Source organism: Podarcis raffonei, chromosome Z (genome assembly GCF_027172205.1).
Source record: "Podarcis raffonei isolate rPodRaf1 chromosome Z, rPodRaf1.pri, whole genome shotgun sequence".
Lineage (NCBI taxonomy): Eukaryota > Metazoa > Chordata > Lepidosauria > Squamata > Lacertidae > Podarcis > Podarcis raffonei.
Genome location: NC_070621.1, coordinates 39374943 through 39395502, shown reverse-complemented (window position 1 = coordinate 39395502; position 20560 = coordinate 39374943). Strand labels below are relative to the sequence as shown.

General features: G+C 42.8%; 1 protein-coding gene across 2 annotated transcripts; it reads left to right on the top strand.

Moving 5' to 3' along the window:
* The first annotated feature begins 1371 nt into the window (after positions 1-1371).
* Positions 1372-20560, top strand: XIAP (X-linked inhibitor of apoptosis). Of its 2 annotated transcripts, none has more exons than XM_053373696.1 (7): positions 1372-1479; positions 7323-8239; positions 9378-9477; positions 10344-10419; positions 14981-15014; positions 17154-17354; positions 19291-20560. In XM_053373696.1, the coding sequence occupies exons 2-7, from the start codon at positions 7357-7359 to the stop codon at positions 19482-19484; spliced, it is 1488 nt and encodes a 495-aa protein (XP_053229671.1). In that variant the 5' UTR covers positions 1372-1479; positions 7323-7356; the 3' UTR covers positions 19485-20560. The 2 variants fall into 2 exon arrangements, with proteins under 2 accessions (XP_053229671.1, XP_053229670.1); XM_053373695.1 differs by lacking the exon at positions 1372-1479 and adding an exon at positions 1531-1758.

The following is a 20560-nucleotide window of genomic DNA, read 5'->3' as shown; positions in this document are numbered from 1 at the left end:
CATACTCCAGAATGTAATCATTTGTTGATTACAAACCAGTTTATCATTTGGAACATTAATGAGCCTTTGAAGATGTTTGCCAGAAGCAGAGAACAATCCAACTGTCTTAAGCATGGTAGCCAGTACAGACACAGGTCATATCCACATCATACATTTAAAGCACATTTTCGCTGGCTAAATGTGATCTGTCAGGTGGTTGTTACAGGGCCTTTTCAGTCAATTATGGCAGGGGTTTTCAACCTTTCTGGGTCCAAGGCTCCCTTGACATTCACTCTGCAGCACTCCCATGGGGCTCAGGAGCCCAGCTATGTCACCTCTTGCCTGCAGAGCTGGCATCCTCTCACCCCTTTTCGAACACCCTCCCTTGCAGTGTTCCCTCAGCTTCCTCTCTCCTTGGGAGTCCTCTGGGCAGCTGCTGCTGCTGCCGCCCCTGGTCTCTGAGCTGCCCACCCCCTTCCAAAGGAGAGGTGTCTCTTCACACTGCCCCACAGCAGTGTTGCATAGCTGTCAACTTTTCCCTTTTCTTGCGAGGAATCCTATTCAGAATAAGAGAATTTCCCTTAAAAGAGGGAAAACGTTGACAGCTATGGTGTTGGAAGGTTTTTTGGCAAATATGTGAATGTTGAAAGTAAAAAAATGTACATTCATTCATTCATTTACCACTTAACATGGGCAAAGCCAGGGGGGCGGGGAGGCAGGTGTGTCCTCTAAATCAAGTAAATAATAAAAATACTTAACTAACGAAGGGCAAAACACTGCGGGGGCTCAAGGTCTCTCCACACAAATCCACTAAGTGACCTTGAGTGATAGAAAACACGATACGTGGGAGGGAAGAGTTCTACCTGAGCATACATTTGCTAATGTAGGGTTGTCATATTTCAGAAACCGGGACACCCCGAAAGTTGTTGATATTTTCGTAGGTAATATATATTTTTAGATCGCAGCCACAATTCTTTTATTGCCATTGCTTATGGCGACGTGCCTCCTTCCTTCATTTCCCTTTTTTCTCCTTTTTCATGGAAGTGCAGTCCGCAAACACACCAATAAACCAACATAGGCAAGCTGATCCTATATGACATCCTGCTCGATTTTGAGTCGCTGTCTGTTACAAAAGAGCGCAGCGCACGGCCAACCAAGGCAGGGGATGGGGACCTGACTACAATTCCCATCACCGCTGGTCACTGGCGGCGCAGCGCTTGGGGACTGACGGGAATTGTAGTCCGCCCGTGGCCTCCACCGCATTTCCCCGCGGCTACGCTTCCCGCCCTGGCAACTGAGTCCCGCCAGGTGCCGCTCTTCCGCGAGGCGCTTCGCCCGGCATCGCGGCTCCTCGCCGAGGCCGCTTGGTGGCGCATCCGCCCGCGCCCGGCCGCTCTTTTGAGGAGACGAAGGGGAGCAGCCGCCATTTTCCCCGCCCCTCTCTGAGGCAGCTGACGGTTTCTCGAGTCACAGGAGCCGCTTGGCCTCGCGAGTCCAAAGGTAAGGCCTGCGTTGCGGGGCCAGGTATGGCCTTCCTCGGCGAAACGGGCGGGGTGAGGCGCCCGAAGCTAGGGTCAGTGGCTGAGCGAGGAAAGGTGGCGAACCCCTAATTTCTGGAGCGGGGCCGCCAAAGTCGCACCTCTTGAGATAATAAGCAAATACAGAGGAGGTGGCCTTGGGGAAGACTCAAGAGGGAGTAACTTGGCCCACCCTCTCACGATTTCAGCCCCCTTTCAATAGGATTGGCGTGGGTAGGGCCGGCCCACCCCATGAAGCAAAGTGAGTCGGTTGCCTCAGGCAGCAGGATGCACAGGGGCGGCAGATGCCTATGTGGATCTTTCTTCCCACCTTCCCACCCCGCCCCCGATGCAGATTATCGCTTGCCTATCAGGAAGGAGGGGCGTTTTGTGGTTCGCCTCATGTGCCAAAATGCCATGTACTGGCCCTGTGTGCGGGTGTCCCACACGCAACCCCCAATTTGGACAGTTCCCTCCTTGCTTCTCCACCTTACCCCACAGATCTGTGGGACTGTGAGTAACTTCACTTTTGCACTCCTGCAGCCTTTATCCTGTAAGACTTGAGTGTGTGCATATGTGGAGGGAGGAGAGTGTGCTATCTCGAGTACATCCCCCACCCCACCCAGCTACTTTCCTAGAAAAGGGTGTTATGAGAGCAGAGTAGCTGCAGTAATCTCGGGGTTTTTTATTATTATTATTATTATTCCACAATTGCTTCCCTCATGCTGAAGATGACAGGTAGCTGGGTGATGGCACTGCCACATTCATGTCGTGTTTTCTTTGGCTTCTGCTTCTTAGGTTGCTTGCTCGGTTTTGACACGTGGAATAAAAGCTGTGCAGGATAAAAGCAAGATGCTTCCTTGTAGTATGCAAAGAAATGGTGCCCCCTGGGAACCAAGATGGTTGGGTGTGGCTGCTGGACACACCTGTGTACACATGACAAACTCCTGAAGCTGAATTCTCATTTGATAATGCAACCCAAATCCTTTTCTTCCTATAGTACAACAGGAATGTCGATTACTTGAAATGTAATTGCTCAGGTTTTAATAATAATAATAATAATAATAATAATAATAATAATAATAATAATAATAATAATAATTTATTATTTATACCCCGCCCATCTGGCTGAGTTTCCCCAGCCACTCTGGGCGGCTCCCAATCAGTGTTAAAAACAGTACAGCGTTACATATTAAAAACTTCCCTGAACAGGGCTGCCTTAAGATGTCTTCTGAATGTCAGGTAATTATTTATCTCTTTGACATCTGATGGGAGGGCGTTTTTAAATAAGTTGTTTGGAAAATGCCACTTAGCTAATTTTTCTTCACCACTCAAAACTGCTCAGGTTTTTAAATAAGTTGTTTGGAAAATGCAGCTTAGCTAATTTTTCTTCACCACTCAAATCTGTCAAAATATGGGGGGGAAAACTTCCTTTCCTTTGAAGAGGGGTGGGGAACCTGTGACCAGCCATATGTTTAGTCGTCCCCAATCAGCATGGCCAGTGATCAGGAATGATAATGCTGGAGCATGACATGCTCCCACTGCTCATCAGCTGATAGCTAGTGGGAGCATGCCTAGCTTCAGGTAGGAACAGGTTTACAACATTTGGGGCTTTTTAGCTTAGGAGAAAAGGCAACTAAGAGGGCACACAATGGAAGTTATAGAATTATGCATGGTGCAAAAAAAGATTTTTCTCCTTCTCTCATAATACGAGGACCTGGGTCATCTGATGAAGCTTAATCATAGAAGATTCAGGACAGACAGAAGCACAGAATTGTAGAGGGACCAAAAGGGTCATCTAGTCCAACTCCCTGCAATGCTGGAATCTTTTGCCCAACATGAACCTGTCATTAAGAGTCTCATGCTCTAGTGACTGAGGTATCTCTGTACTTCTTCACACAGCTCTTAACCAGGAGTGGGGAACTCCTGACCTATGGGCCAGACTGGGCCTACAATACTGTTTTCCCCAAGGCACACCCATCTATGATGTCTGGTCTGCTGTGGGGTGGATAAATATAATATTTAAAAGGAACAATCCAGTGCTTAAAATGAGCTGATAATTGTTTCTTTGCTTGGAGCAAGATGCAGTTCCATGGTGAGAGTGCACCTTGCTCCAGCAGCATTTTGTTAAGAGGAACTCCTACATGATGCTTCTCTACCCGCACCCCCATGGGTGAGAGAAAGAAGCACTTTGCCAGCCCTATGCCATGTGCTTCCGAAAAGTGGCTGTCAGGTCAAGTGTTGGAAACTCCTCACAAGGGATTTTGACAGATGAGCTAGACAACCCACCTGTCAATAAGGTGATGCCACATCGATGTCATGTGATTGAGAGGTGGGTTGCGATTTTGAATCGAGGCCTAAGATACTTGACTCTTGTGGCAACCAGCAACTGATGGGCATCTTGTCAACCATGTGAAAGAGTGAATAAAGCAGCTGAAGTAATTGAGGTTGCTGTTGGTACATGCGATGTTAAATTTGATATATTGAGTGAAGGAAATAACTGGATGTCTCTGGTAATGCCCATCAACAACTTCTTTTTTTTATATATAAATTTTTTATTGATTTTCCAACAAAAATTATAACACATTACAACTTACAATACAAAGACAAACAAACATATAAACATGTATAATTTCATAACCTTTTTTTCTTAAACCCAATTTCAATGACTTCCCCATGCCTCCCTTTTCTGCATCCCTGTTTCAAACTTTTTCAGCAACCCCTAATCTCAATTACTTATAATTCACTTTCCTTAATCCTTTTTCTCTTACCCAATCATTTACCGCTGCAAATCTGTTTTACATTACCCATGACATTTTAGCACTCATTAATTTTACAACAGTTCTTAAGATAAAGTTTAAATTTCTTCCAGTCTTCTTCCACCGTCTCTTTTCCTTGGTCACGGATTCTGCCCGTCATCTCAGCCAGTCCCACCCATCAACAACTTCTTTAGTATTTGAATACTGTTTAAAATATCTCATCTGTAACATGTCCACCATGACCGAAGCTTTTAATTTGCTGAGAAATTATGCACACACAGGTGCAGAAAAGTAAAATGCATCAGTAAACAATTTTTGAACATTTTTTCCTGTGGATGGCACATTACTGCAATATTTGAAAGACGCTAATGAAAAAGTATGTGTGGTATGCTTTTTTAAAAAATTTAAAACAGAGGTCAGGTGTGTATTTGTCTTTGCTCCTCTTTCTTCCAGAAATTTTGTGGACATAATGATTTCAGAAAAATCTTGTGCCATATTTGTGTTACTTGTGTAAACCAAATTATTTATTTATGTGTAAAGTTTATCATTTGCTTTTCAGCTGCAAGTTGTCCAAGGCAGTGTCCAACTTATAAAACTAGAAGAGCTGGAACAATAAAGCCATTAAGCTGGCACCATTGACAGGGCTATCCTATGCATGTATACCCTGAAGGAAGTCCAATTGTGTTTAATAGGACTTACTCACTGGTTAACCCAGTGTTTCCGAAACTTGGGTCTCCAGGTACTTTTGGAATACAGTTCCCATCATCCCTGACCACTGGTCTTGCTAACTAGGGATGATGGGAGTGATAGTCCAAAAAACAGCTGGAGACCCAGATTTAGGAAACACTGGGTTAAACTATTTAGGATCCCACATGTTTAATTAGCTAATTAATGTTTTAATTAGAAAAGTGCCCACAGATTAAGTCAGCACCTGTACTATCTAATTTCAATGCATATGCTAGCAAAAGCTACAGCTGCCGATGGCATTTTAGAAGAATTAGAAATATTTTTATTAGAAATTTGCAGGTTAGACCTATTTATGTTGATAACAAATATTGAGGTAAGCTACCTGAAGGCTAGAAGGAGCAATTATTAAGTCCTCTCAAAAATTAGTCCCATTAAAGTTGTTGGGATTCATTCCCACTAAGGGTGCAGGCTGAATATTTGGAAAGTATTTGGAAACCATCTTGGCTTTTCCCACCTGGCCTGAGAGTGAAGGGCCCTGATTGACTCCAGCTACAAAAGCTGAGACTGCCGAAGAGGCCAAAGGCCATCTTGGTAGTCTCTTAAGTGCAGAACCAGGCCATCAAGCCTGAGCTTCCACAGCCACCAGTCGCCATGAGCCACCATTGGCAGCATTAGCAGCAACAGCTGCAAATATGTTCTATACATATGACAATACTTTGTTCTCTTGTTAATTATGCTGTTTTAAATACACATTTCATATTTGACTTCCTGTAGTAATGCTTTCTTTTGAAAAGTTTAAGGTAATCCCCTCTCATTAGGTTTGCAGGTAAAGAAGCTATGATAGACTCGGTGTTTATATTCAAATTTCATTATGCTGGTCCAGATTTAACATTCAAATAAATCATTTTAACAAATGTATTTAACAGCTGTTTAAAGATAATACAGTGAATGGTGTGTCAGAGCCTACATTGAATTTATAGTATCTGAATTAAGGCTTAACCAGAAGTGTCACATAAACCTAAGAAACTGTTAAGTTCTTGAAAAAGATCAGCCCTACACTGTAACAGCAGGTGATTACTTGTTGGTGTTTTCTATTTCTTCAAGAGTGGGACAACATGTATTTCTACTTCTGAGAAAGGCTTTTAGCAGTCAAGGAATCTCATCAGTTACTTGAGTACAGGTAACCCCCAATTTATGTGGGGGTTACATTTCAGTGAAATCACATATACAGTGGTACCTCGGTTTACGAACTTAATCCGTTCCGGAAGTCCATTCTTAAACCAAAGCCGTTCTTAAACTGAGGCGCGCTTTCCCTAATGAGGCCTCCCACTGCCGGTGCCCTTCCACCATTTGGCTTCCGTTCGTAGACCGAGGTAAAGCTAACCAGAACACCTACTTCCGGTTCTGTGGGGTTCGTAAAACAAATAGTTCATTAACAGGGCTGCTCATAGACCACTGTATTTGAAACACCATTGAAAAAGCCTGCATAGACCCAACTCTGCCCCTTTTTGTGACATTTTCAGTTCAGTTCTGGCATGATGCACGCAGTCACACACATACCAGACACACCTAAAACAGTCACTGCCTGTAGTCTCAACTACTCACTGAACGTTAAGGGTTCATTCACCACCTTACATTATGTTGGTATATGCCAGGCTTCCTCAGCTTTGGCACTCTAGATGTTTTGAGACTACAGTTCCCATCATCCCTGACCACTGGTCCTGCTAGCTAGGGATCATGGGAGCTGTAGGCCAAAAACATGTGGAGGGCCAAGGCTGAGGGAGCCTGGTATATGCTGTTATCTACAAGACATACCTTTCTGCATTCTGCATAAAACAAACAGGTTAGTCCTTAGGGAAGTGAATCAACTCACACAAATCGGGCACATAGCTGTCAACTTTCAGATTTGAAAATAAGGGATCAGCTGCCTTACCTGTCCCGGGGAGAGTCTACGGGATATCTAACAATCCGGGATAGCAGCGGAAAATGACGCTGGAATAAGGGAATTTCCCACCAAAAAAGGGAAGGTTGACAGCTATGATCGGGCATCAGGAGTGATACTTAGCTGCAAGCCCACCCCTTTACAATCTCTAAAATAGAAGGTAATAATGGAGACGTTTATAGGTTTGTTTTAAGGATTACAGCTGGATCTGAGGTAGCCAGTGTGATACCCTCCAGAAGTTATTGAACTACAACTCTCATGATCCCTGGCTGTTGACCATGATGGTGGCTGGTGTCAATGGGAGTTTGAGTCCAACATCTGGAGGTCATCATGTCTACTCTGAATATGAAGCACTTTGAACTCTCAAAAACCCATATAAAAGTTAAGTATTAAATTTCATACCTTTAGAATTCTAAACTTAAATGTGTTCTTATTTAGGAAAACGCTTGAAAACCTTTTTCTTGAAGGAGGGATGACATGTAATGGACCAGATAACTGTGAAGCTCGTGCCACTCCAGAGGATGATCCTGACCAAGATCTTGCTAAAGAATGCTCCAGACTACAAACATTTACCAATTTTCCAAGTCACTGTCCTATCTCCTCCTCAACTCTAGCCCAAGCTGGTTTCTTCTACACCGGAGAGGGAGACAAAGTAAAGTGTTTTAGTTGTCATGCAACCATTGAAGGATGGCAAAATGGGGACTCGGCAGTTGGAAGACATAGAACTGTTTCTCCAAACTGCAAGTTTATTAATGCCATTAAGATTCTGAAGAATGATACGCATTCTGTTTTCCCAAACTGTTCACACAGAACTGAAATCAGCCTTGCAGCTGACTCTTCCCAGACCCCTCTTGATCCATCCTCTGATCTCTATGCAGATTATCTTTTGAGAAGTGGGCAAGTGGTAGATCTCTCTGGTTCTCTGTACCCCAGAAATCCTGCCATGTGTAGTGAAGAAGCCAGGCTGAGATCTTTTCACAACTGGCCCTCCCATACTCTTATCACTCCAAAAGAGCTGGCCCATGCTGGACTCTATTACACCGGCACTGGTGATGAAGTTGAATGTTTCTGCTGTGGAGGAAAACTGAAAAACTGGGAACCTTCTGATCGTGCTTGGTCAGAGCACAGACGCCACTTCCCTAGGTGTTTTTTTGTCCTCGGCCGCGATGTGGGAAATGTTGGAAGTGTTTCAAATCAATCTGGTGATACCAGCCTGGATAGAAGTGACATACATAATGCTGACCTTCCCCAAACTCCATCTATGGCAGATTACGAGAACCGAATCAAGACATTTGCAACATGGAGGTATTTGGTTAGCAAGGAGCAACTTGCCCAAGCAGGCTTTTATAGCCTAGGTAAGCTGAATACAGAGCTTCAAAGTTTGTATTGCTATCCCTCAAGAGGGAAAACGACATTATATGATTAGTAGTGCCTAACATGGTTTCAATGAGCTCTTAATAAAATTAGCAAAATGATGGAATTAAAAGCAGTGGCCTTTTTCAGTTCTCTTACTGTTTTTTAGAGCACCAAGTTTGACTAACTCTTGTTAACATGTTAACACTAGTGTGTAATTCTAAATTTGGTGCTTTTTAAATAATTCAAACAACTGAGTCACTGTTTTTGTTTTTTGTGCTAAATAAATCTTCAAATGAAATATTTGTTCAAGTGCATAATTATTATTATGTCCTTTGCATTGGAGAGGATATACTTTTCATGTACTGTATTTGATTTAGTGCAGATTCTTTTTCTTCCAACTTACTTAAAATTCATCCCATCCCAAGAACTTGGGATAGTTAAAAATATGTTAATGACAGAAATTTACAGTTGGCCTGTTCTTAGAAACCAAAAGTCAATTTGAATGGAAAAGTCTTACGCTGCATAGGAGAGTTTAATAGGCTACCTTAAATGATGTGGTAGGACATAAATATGGACATGCTGGTTTTCAGTGATGCACAGTTCATTTGTGCTGAACTTTGGTTCCACCCCAGAAAAATGTGAATATCTGTATGTTAATTTATATAAATTCAGCCTTGTGTAGAGGAGAAAAGTGTTTCCTAGCCACTTGAAAATAAAATAGGGGGTTCTAAGAGAAAAGATAAGGAATGATAGATAAGTTTCCTTTTAAAATACAGCTTGTCTACCTCAACTTACCTGCTGCAATGGGTGCATATGTGTCTTGGGGCACACACTTGTTCATCTGAGGCAGTTGAGAGGCATGATCAGCAGCACCCCATGTAAACTGAATGTGCACCCCAGACACTCTAGAGTCTGCAGCGCAAGCATGCTAGACAGATTAATGTGGAAGGTGAAGGTGAAAAGGCCTGAAAACAGTAGATTTAATTAGGGCAAAACTTGCCCCCATTTTGGATCATTTTCTCCAGGACTGCTCACCTGGCACCTGGCATAATAAGCTTTCATTCCATTCAAAGAAATATTTGCAGAGGCAGATTTTATTAAGAGCTTATACATGAATATATTCCTACTTCTCCACAGGTAATGGTGATAACGTTGCATGCTTTCACTGTGGTGGTGGATTACAGGAGTGGAAGACAGATGAAGATCCTTGGGAGCAGCATGCAAAATGGTTTCCTGGGTGAGGCACTTCATTTCTCCCTATGTCTATTATCTGTTATCTGTTCTAGTGTCTATATATACATACTGTACATTGTATACTTATGTTAATAAGTACTCTTCACGTGGTTCCATTCCATTTTCAGGAGACTCTGCAAATGTAGATTACCTATTTGTAAAGTGGTCTGTGATGTTGGAATTTAAACCAGCTGCTCTGTGACCTCCTTTGCAAGCTTCTCACTAATCTATTCTTTAATATTTCCCTTAACATTTTATTTTTGGGAGGGGTGTGGAGACATTCCAGACAGCAGCCTGGTAGGAAAGCACGGCCATCTCAGAAAGAGTTGTTCTGTCTGTCAGCTCGGAGGCAAAGTTATGTGGGAGATGCAGTTGGAAGAAATTGGATCTCTAGGGCTTCTGAATCCTGGGCAAGTTTTGGTGATAGTTCTCTGCACTGTCCCTCTCCCTATGATGGAATGGAAACAGACCAACAGAGACCTCACTGCTTATGTTGGTAAATAGGATCTGTGATTGATGCTCCCAAAGCCTCTTCTTTCTGAGGAAAGGGTGAGAAGAGAGCTGTACTGTTAGCAAGCAAATTAAAAGGTGGACTATAACATGGTAGGGCAGGAGCTTGTTTGTTTGTTGTTTCCAAATCAGTCACTCACTGCACCTGTCAATGATTTAAAGCAGTAATTTGGTTTTTAACTTCCAGGTAATCTGATCAGTGTACATTTTAAGGAATTATGTCAACTTCCACTTCCATAGCATATTAAGAACCTTTTTTCATAGGCTACTATGTTCTTCCAGATTCACTATAAGTGCATTCTTCCATGTGACTGTTTTAGGTGATATCAATTTTATTTAGTTCAAATATTTTCCATCTAGGTGCAAATACCTGGTAGAAGAAAAGGGGCAAGACTTTGTGAATAACATTCATTTAACACCACAACAGGATTCTACAGTAAGTGTGTGTCTTCTCCACTCTCCCCACCCTCCTGCCCCCAGGAACCATGCTTTCTGGATACCTCCATTGAAAATCTATTTTAAGATAAATGTAATTTTGAACTATAAATTCACTGAACCAGTCAAATGAATAAAAGGGCTTTGGTTACTATCTTGCCATCATTCTCCAGCTGCCTATGTTTGAACAGATGGTGCTTCCATATGTTGTTGTAAAGGTTATTACTATATGCTGAGTTCAAGTTACTTAATTTATTATTAGTATTGTTAGTATTATTAATATTATTTATTTATTGGTTTCTTTTGCCAAAAACAACTGAAAGTTATTTGCCACCAGAAAAACAAATAAACAAAAATCCACATAGATAAATGAAATGAAAAGAAAAAACCATCCCTATAAAAATGTAAAAATTAAAAATACTGTTTCAGTGTGAGATTCCAGGGGTTCCAGGTGCTTACCCAGGGTTTGTGCTTCATTTGGGAATGAGGCAAAGTGGAGACTGGAGTCTTTAGGAACTGACAACACTTCCAACTTCCACCTCCATGTCCTTAGTCTTGCTCAGCTGCTGCTTCTGTTGTTGCTGCTGTTGTTGCTGCTTCTGGTGGTGGTTCCTGTCAGGCAGTGGCAGTGGAAGCAAGATGATGATGATGATGATGATGATGATGATGATGATGATGATGATGGGGAAAACATGGATAGTAAATGAGCATAAGACTCCATTTAGAACTATTGGTCCAGAATACATGCTGTTCTCAGCAGAGTAATTTACTTGCTCAAATTTAAAAAAAGGGCTTGTATAAATTGCAATACTACTTTAAAATTATTGTTTTTAGGGCTTCAATGTAATATTGCTAGACTATGATTATCCATGAATGTACAAAATTATTAAAAATAGCACTGGTCATTCCTTCAGCCTGAAGATTACAATTTACAGATTGACAAAGGGGGCTGTATCCAATATAGTCAGACTTTGAGTAGACCCACTGAAATTAATGGACATGACTAGCATAGGTCCATTAATTTCAGTAGGTATTCCCTGAGTAGAACACAACCAATAATCTATTTCATGTACCTCTACCCCTTGGGTTGAATACAAGTGCGCCCTTCTACATGTAGAAATTACCTCCTGATCACACCTTGCTTTGGATCACATCCACGCCATACATTTAAAGTACATCACTTCTCCCAAAGGTGTCCTGGGAACTGCAATTTCCAGCACTCTTAACAAACTACACTTTCCAGCATTCTTTGGGGGAAGCCATCCCAATTAAGTGTGCTTTAAATGTACACTTTGCCTGTGCAACCAGTGGCAGACTTGGGTACTATGGTGCCCTGTGGAAGTCCAATATTTGGTGTCCTTCCCAACCCTCACACTGCCTTACCAAAGGTAAGAAAGAGAAACCCCCAGGTTTCTCTGTCCTCCATCAATCGCGGACTGTGGGTCGGGGGGAGGAGTAGCGTTGTTAATCCGGGAGGATTGCTCTTTCAGAGCTCTGCCAGCACCGGCGATCTCCGGCATTGAATGTGTTGGTCTCGTATGGAGCACCAAGGACAGCTTGGCTGTCTGGCTGGTGTACCAACCACCCAGCACACCGGCAGTCACCCTGTCACACCTGCTGGAGGTGGTGGCAGGTTGGGCCTTGGAGTTCCCAAGCTTACTGGTTTTGGGAGACTTCAACGTTCCATGCCGATGCCGCCCCATCCTCACAGGCTCTGGACCTAGTGACTTCCTTGGCAACACTAGGGCTCTCCCAGTTAGTTTTGGGCCCCACTCACCAAGCAGGCCACACGTTGGATCTGATCTTTGGTCCTGGCATAGATGTGATCATGCTCCCCCTGTGGAAGTGCCATGGTCTGATCACTACGCTCTGAAAGCCAAGATTGACTTCCTGCTCCTCCCCTGCTCGGGTGGCGAACCTATTTGGGCTCACCCGTGAAGGCTGATGGATCCTGATAGATTCCATCAGGCCTTGCGGGACCCTGCCCCTCCTGGCGACTCATCAGATGACCTTGTCGAGGACTGGAATAACTGGCTCTTGGCGGCCATTGATGAGATCGCGCCTAAGCGCCCTCTGCGACCCCGCCGAAACCAGGCCCCTTGGTTTACTAAGGAGCTTCGGAAAATGAAGCAGGATTTCAGACAGCTAGAGCGAGTATGGCGACAGACTCGTGACGGAGCTTCAAGAACATCTTATAGGATGCTTAGGAAAGCCTATGAGATGGCTATGAAAGCTGCTAAGAAATCCCACCGCCTGCCTCCTTGATCCGTGCCCGTCTTGGCTGATTAGGGCATGCCCAGATGTCGCGCGGACCCCACTGGTTGAAATTATCAATTTGTTCCTTGGCACGGGACATTCCCAGGGGAGCTGAAGGAAGCAGTGGTGTGTCCACTCTTAAAGAAAACTTCATTAGATCCTTTAGACCTATCCAATTATCGCCCAGTTTCAAATCTTCCATACCTGGGTAAGGTAATAGACAGAGCGGTTGCTGAACAGCTTGGTAGGTTTCTGGAGGAAACATCGGCTTTAGATCCATTTCAGTCTGGGTTCTGTCCTGGTTTCGGGATCGAGACGGCTCTGGTTGCCCTAACAGATGATCTCCGTAGACAACTGGATCGAGGCAGGTTGGGACTGCTGATCCTTTTAGATTTGTCAGCAGCCTTTGACATGGTCGATCATGATCTTCTGGACCACCACCTCGCAGACGTGGGGATACAGGGCATAGCCCTAAATGGCTGTGCTCTTTTATCTCTGTCTGGTCAGGGACAGAGGGTGGCGCTAGGGAGGGAGATGTCGGCGCACCACTCCTTGGTGTGTGGAGTGCCACATGACGCAATCCTCTCCCCGATGCTTTTTAACATCTTTATGCGCCCCCTTGCCCAGATTGTCCGGAGCTTTGGGCTGGGTTGTCACCAATATACTGATGACACTCAGCTCTATCTGCTGATGGATGGCCACACCAACTCTGCCCCGGACACACTGACCAGATGCTTGGAAGCTGTGGCTGGATGGTTTCATGGGAGCTGATTGAAACTAAATCCTTCGAAGGCAAAGGTCCTCTGGTTGGGTCAGGATGGTATGGGGATGAGGGACCAACTCCCTTCTCTTGTGGGGGCCCAATTAGTGCCATTGCCTTCTGCTAAGAGTTTGGGTGTAATCCTTGACGCCTCCCTTTCCATGGAGGCGCAGGTTACAGCAACAGCCAAGGCGACATTTTTCCACCTTCGCCGCATCAAGCAGTTGGTCCCTTACCTTTCCCGCCCCGACCTGGCCATTGTGATCCATTGCAACGGTCACCTCCAGACTTGACTACTGTAATTTGCTCTACACGGGGCTGCCCTTGAAGCTGTCCCAGAAACTCCAGCGGGTGCAGAATGCTGCAGCGAGGCTCCTCACAGGGTCTCTGCCATGGGAGCATATTCACCCAGTGCTTTTCCAGCTGCACTGGCTCCCGGTGGAGTACAGAGTCAGATTTAAGGTGCTGCTTTTGACCTTTAAAGCCCTTCACGGCCTAGGACCCTCGTACCTATGGGACCGCCTCTCCCGGCATGCCCCATGGAGGACCTTAAGGTCCATAAATAGCAACACTCTAGAGGTCCCGGGCCCTAAGGAAGTTAGATTAGCCTCATCCAGAGCCAGGGCTTTTTCAACACTGGCTCCGGCCTGGTGGAACACTCTGTCTCATGAGACCAGGGCCCTGCAGGATCTGATTTCTTTCCGCAGGGCCTGTAAGACAGAGTTGTTCTGACTGGCCTTTGCTTGGAGTCAATTTGATTCCCTCCCCCTCTTTCTTTTTCCTTTTTCTTCCTGTGATGAGGCTGCATTTTAATTGTTTTAATGTTTTAATGTTGTATTTTAATTTTGTTTTTAAGTTGTATTCATTCAACTCATTTTTATCATTGATTGTTAGCCACCCTGAGCCCGGTCTTGGCTGGGGAGGGCAGGGTATAAATAAATATTATTATCATCATCATTATTATTATTATTATTATTATTATTATTATTATTATTATTTAAATCCACCTATGGTGCAATCTACCCTTCTCCGCTGTGTTTTTTTTTAATAAAAAAACCTAACTACCATTTGGCCCCTCCCTGAACCATTCCCAAACACAGTAACTTCTCAGAGGGAGAGGTGATTTCACTCTCAGTACTGAGTCCTGTAATAGCCATTCCTACTGATCACTGTGTGACTTCCTTGCCTAACAATAGATGTAGTTGGTACTTGAATTTGCTTATTTCTCTTTCTTTCGTACCACATCTCTTAGATTGTAAGCCATTATTTTAAAATGTTGAGTGCTTTGGCAGTAAGGTTGATTTAAATGTAGCAAGTAAATGTGGGGGGGGCGGTATTGTGTTTGTAACTGTGGTTTGTATTTTTGTGTTTTTGTATTGTAAACCAACATGTGATCTTTGGATGAAGGGTGGTTCAGAAATTTAATAAATAATAATAATAGCAATAAATTGCTCTAGCACAAGATTTTACAGAACAACACCAGCAGTTGTTTTCTATTCTGCTCACAGTTCATTACATCCATTCTAATATCAGTGTTTCTGTTTAGATAGAGGAAGCAGAGAAGTTTTCACATTTTACAGGTATGGATACAATTGTTTGTAACTGTCCTGCTCAGTTTGCAACTCAGTAAGCTTAACAATGGTCACCAGGTCTTTAGTAAACTAAGCTTCCTGTATTTGTTTGTTCTCTTCCTCTCCTTGGATTTGTAAGGGAGATGGCAAAACCACAATCAACATTACCATAAAAATCTGATTGAAGCATAGAAAGATTCTCCTCCTCAAAGAGAGACTTTACATTCCTGCAGTGGAGTCTTTTCTAGTCCCAAAGGAAATCTGAAATACAGTTTGCAGCAAGGAACACTTGGGGAAGAGGGAGGGCAGGTAGAGGCAATGAATGAGTCTTGCTAAAGTTTAAGCAGAAGATAATAGAGAGGAGCCAGCTCCTGTGTGAGTTCCTGGGAATAATGCATCTGGGAAAAATGGCATAGAGCAGCCTCAGAATTTAAGTCTGAAAAGATGAACGAAATTGGGATGTGATGTGCACCTAGCAGAAGGAAAATTTAGCAGATAGCCTCACCTGAACTTGAAAAGTCTTTTCAACAAAGGATTTGGACCTGAGTGTCCTCACATAACAAAAAGCATAGATCGTATAGTTCTTGGGCCAGCCTGACTCATGTCAACTAAGTGTCATGCCACAGGACTAGAGCTCAGCCATTAGGGCACTCTAGGAAACTTTATCATTCCGGTTTTAATCTTACATGTATCTGAACAATGATAAGTTGTATTGTAAACTATGTTTTCCGGCTCGGGTGGCAAACCTATTTGGGCTCATCCGCGAAAACTGATGGATCCTGATAGATTCCGACAAGCCTTGCGGAACCCTGCTCCTCCTGGCGACTCATTAGATGACCTTGTTGAGGACTGGAATAACCGGCTCTTGGCAGCCATTGATGAGATCGCGCCTAAGCGCCCTCTGCAACCCCGTCGAAACCGGGCACCTTGGTTTACTGAGGAGCTCCGGAAAATGAAGCGGGATCTCAGACGGCTACAGCGAGTATGGCGACGGACTCGTGATGGAGCCTCAAGAACATCTTATAGGACGCTTATGAAAGCTGCTAAGAAATCTTACTTCGCTGCTTCCATTGCATCCGCTAGCTCTCGCCCGGCACAACTTTTTAAAATAATTAGGTCGATAATGTCCTTAGGAGGACAACCAAATTTAAGCACAAATTCAACCAACTGCTGTGAGGCATTCGCGAGCTTTTTTGCGGAGAAAGTTCTGTTGCTCCGCCGTGACCTCCCTGCCAATTTAGATACAGTGACTGAACTGGAGGCCCCTTGACTGACTTCAGGTCCAGTGTTGGACCATTTCGATCGGATACTCCCTACTGATGTGGATAGATTCCTCCAAGTTGGTAGACCCACCACCTGCCTCCTTGATCCATGCCCGTCTTGGCTGATTAGGGAGTGTCCAGATGTTGCGCGGACCGCCCTGGTTGAAATTATCAATTCGTCCCTTGACACGGGGACATTCCCAGGGGAACTGAAGGAAGCAGTGGTGTGTCCACTCTTAAAGAAAACTTCATTAGATCCCTTAGACCTATCCAATTACCGCCCAGTTTCAAATCTTCCATACCTGGGTAAGGTAATTGAGAGGTCCATAAATAACAACACTCAAGGTCCATAAATAACAACACTCTAGTGGTCCCAGGCCCTAAGGAAGTTAGACTGGCCTCAACCAGAGCCAGGGCCTTTTCAACTCTGGCTCCGGCCTGGTGGAACGCTCTGCCTCATGAGACCAGGGCCCTGCAGGATCTGATTTCTTTCCGCAGGGCCTGTAAGACAGAGTTGTTCCGCCTGGCCTTTGGCTTGGAGCCAATTTGATTCCCTCCCTCCCTCTCTTTTTTCTTTTCCTTCTCCTCCTGCGATGAGGCTACATTTTAATATTTTAATGTTCCATTATTTTAATGTTGTATTTTATTTTTGTTTTTAAGTTGTAATCATTCATCTTGTTTTTATTGTTGCTTGTAAGCCGCTCTGAGCCCAGCCTTGGCTGGGGAGGGCGGGGTATAAATAAAAAATATTATTATTATTATTATTATTATTATTATTATTATTATTATTATTTTAAAAGTAATTCAGTATATCAGGACACCTGCTGTATTTTTATCTCAGTTAATTTCCTTGCTTTGATTATATTTTCATCTCCTGGTTTTGCAGATGAGGAACTTTTACAGAACCAGCTGGTACAGAATGCAATGCACATGGGTTTCAGCCTGGATGAAATTAGGAGCACTGTGGAAAGGAAATGCCATCTGTCCACAGAGGGCTACAGATCTATTGAGACATTGGTCACTGACTTAATCAGTGCCCAAAGAGATAATAACCCTAGTGCATCCTGGGAAAGCACCTTGCAAAAAGGTGAGCACAGTATATGTCCAAAGCATATATGGGAATTGAGAACAAGAAAAGTTGCTCTGGATGGGATATATTTTTGCTTGAGGGCAGAGTGTTTGCTCATGGATACATGTAGTGGGGTTTTGGTGACCAGAATTTTGGGCAGCAGCACCCTTCCAACATTTTATTACACATTACTCCATTGACTGACTGCTTTGACAGCTGTTTCCTATCTCTTTTTTGGTATGCTCTTGGTGTTCACTGATTTATCCTTTTTAAAATACTTGTCCTGCTATTCCATTTAACATTCCTTCTGATGTTGGTCTAGGAAGACCCAGCTGCTCAGTATGTTGTTTAGAAGTTTGTTGGGGGGGTCAAGATTTAATTTTAGAGATGCATTAATTTTGCTGCTATTATGCATTTGGATTTGTTATTGTTAGACCTTGTGTATTACTTGAGGATTGCTTGGTTTTATTGTATATTTATCAAGATGTTTTCATCAGTTCATTGTTTTTGATGTATGTATAATATGTAACTGTTAGAGGATTATACATTTCTGTTTATTTTTTGCTGTTGTAAGCCACCTTAGTATGGTTTGACTATGGAAAGATGACATACAAATTGGTGATCAGTTGAATAATTCCCCTTTTTGGTAATCTTTGGATAATTTTCCTTTGTTTCTACAAACATGATGATAAGCAAATATTGTTACCGCTTTTGCTTTATAGTTTAAAACAAAAAATATTTATTTATTTTTAAAAAAACATAAATTGGCAGGTGTACAAAACATTTTGTATGCCAAATTACTTTGCATAGTCTCCAAAGAGTTAGGTTGGTAGTTTTATCCTCATAATGTGGGGGTAAATTAGTTGTTGCTTTGTTTATTTAATGTACCTTTCACCCAGTCTTCCAGAGAATTTTCAAGTTGATTTCTAAACATAGAATCAAACAATAGCTAAGGCTGCAATCCTAATCCCATTTACCTGGGAGTAAGCCCCACTGAGGGACGTGGGTGGCACTGTGGGTTAAACCACAGAGCCTAGGACTTGCCGATCAGAATGTCGGCGGTTTGAATCCCTGCAACGGGGTGAGCTCCCGTTGCTCAGTCCCTGCTCCTGCCAACCTAGCAGTTCGAAAGCACGTCAAAGTGCAAGTAGATAAATAGGGACCGCTCTGGCGGGAAGGTAAACGGCGTTTCCGTGCGCTGCTCTGGTTTGCCAGAAGCGGCTTAGTCATGCTGGCCACATGACCCGGAAGCTGTACGCCGGCTCCCTCGGCCAATAAAGCGAGATGAGCGCCGCAACCCCAGAGTCAGCCACGACTGGACCTAATGGTCAGGGGTCACCTTTACCTTTACCTTTTAAGCTCCACTGAATTCAATTGGAGTTCCTTCTGAATAGACATGATAAGATTGTGCTGTAAATTAGCTATCTCAGTGAAAAGAACAAGGAAATAGGCAAGGAAAAAAGCTCTCAAATGGACTGTAGCTACAAAACACAAAATTATTGTTTGCTGAAAGGTTGGTCAAAAAACAGTTGACCTGGTGCTATGTTATTTTCCCTTTGATACTGGAGTCTGTCCTCCACTGATCTAAAGACTAACTGGCTCTCTGTTCTTTTTGTTAAAGAAGTGAGAAAAAGTGATTTAGGGACAGTTTATTGTCAGCAGTTCAAAACTTAAACTGAGGATGACTACTCTAGTAAAATTCCAATGGAATTTTAAAAGGCATCCCAATAAACAAAAATAGGAAAGGCAATATACTGGGGACAGAGGCTAGAAAACCTGGTAAATGAGGACAGTTGCAGCTCAATAAAGGTTCACAACTTGCACTCTTGGCCAATATGCCACATCAGCTTAATTTAAGTTGTCAGCTGTCTCTTTTTTTATCAATAGTTGTCATATTTGTTTAAGTAGGGAAAACATTTCAAGAAATTTTTGTAACTTTTTGTTTCCTTCTTAGATCTCAGTGCTGAAGAGAAATTAAGAAGTTTGCAGGAAGAAAAGCTTTGCAAAATCTGTATGGATAAAACTATCTCAGTAGTCCTCATTCCTTGTGGACATCTTGTTGCTTGTAAGGACTGTGCTGATGCGGTTGACAAATGTCCTTTGTGTTGCACAGTTATTACAAAAAGGCAGAAGGTATATATGTATTAATAAAACCATCATACTATGCAACTGGAAAACTCCTACCATTACAGAAATAGATTGACTGCATATGTAATGTTAATATGTAAATGATTTTAAAGAAAATTAAGCTTAAATTGAATGCACTGATTTACTCTATGAATTATGTAGCTGCTAAATTGTGTGTACTTTGACTCACTTTAGTCCTGATGTCCTGACCCCGAGAGCCACAATGTATGTAGAGGCATCAGAAAGCTGTCCTGAGATGGTATATAGGGCAATATTTAGTTATGTCACCCACCACCACCACCAGTCTGAAGGGATACAGCTCAAGCAGAAGCTTACTTCCCCAGTAAGAACTAGGTTAGAGTTGCCCTGAGGTCTAGCCAAAGTTTTGTCCCATGAATGGCAAAGTGTTTGAAGAATGTTTCACACCAGGGCAGAGAGAATCAGTAGATCGACGTTATTTTATAACGATTAGGATGCAGTGGCAAGTTGATTGCACTTCATGTGTCTTTGTCATAGAAATGGAAAGCACATTATATCTCTACAACATTCAGTTTTCATAATGCATGTACATAAATAATTTATGTTGTTGCTTTATGTCTAGACCTTCTAGGATGTTTGGGGAGTTTCGGAACAATAGCTTTTTGTTGGTGTTTTTAACTCTAATGACCCTTTAGTCTACAGTTGAGAGTTGAATTGCTGATGGGGAACCTCTCCTATATGTCAGAAGGCTTATTCCAGTGATTTGAAGGAAATAGTTGAAAATTAATCCTATTTTGTACAATTTGTATTTCAAAATATTTACATCTACTAGTGTTAAATGTCAGGTGGTTATGTTTCCCCTTCCACCAGCTCACTTATTATATTTGTTACTGGTGTCTCATTCTTGTTAACTTTACAAATGGATTTGTTGAATTTTGCCATTCTCTAGATCTATATTTATCATGCTGCTTACTATCATGGTTAGATCTGCATGAACACTAACTGAAAATATGTGTGACACCTTACATGCGTAAATCTATATGATTTGGGCTTTTTACATTAAACTGCAACATTACAGCTGCAGTTCTACCTAAGTTCTATATTTGGAAATGCTGTTG

What these genes read in the sequence shown, in the direction of transcription:
- XIAP (XM_053373696.1), top strand. Translation starts at nt 7,357, where the DNA reads ATGACATGTAATGGACCAGATAACTGTGAAGCTCGTGCCACTCCAGAG. An exon ending in AGCAGGCTTTTATAGCCTAG is followed by an intron (nt 8,240 to 9,377) that starts GTAAGCTGAATA and finishes ACTTCTCCACAG; the next exon opens with GTAATGGTGATAACGTTGCA. An exon ending in GAAGTTTTCACATTTTACAG is followed by an intron (nt 15,015 to 17,153) that starts GTATGGATACAA and finishes CTGGTTTTGCAG; the next exon opens with ATGAGGAACTTTTACAGAAC.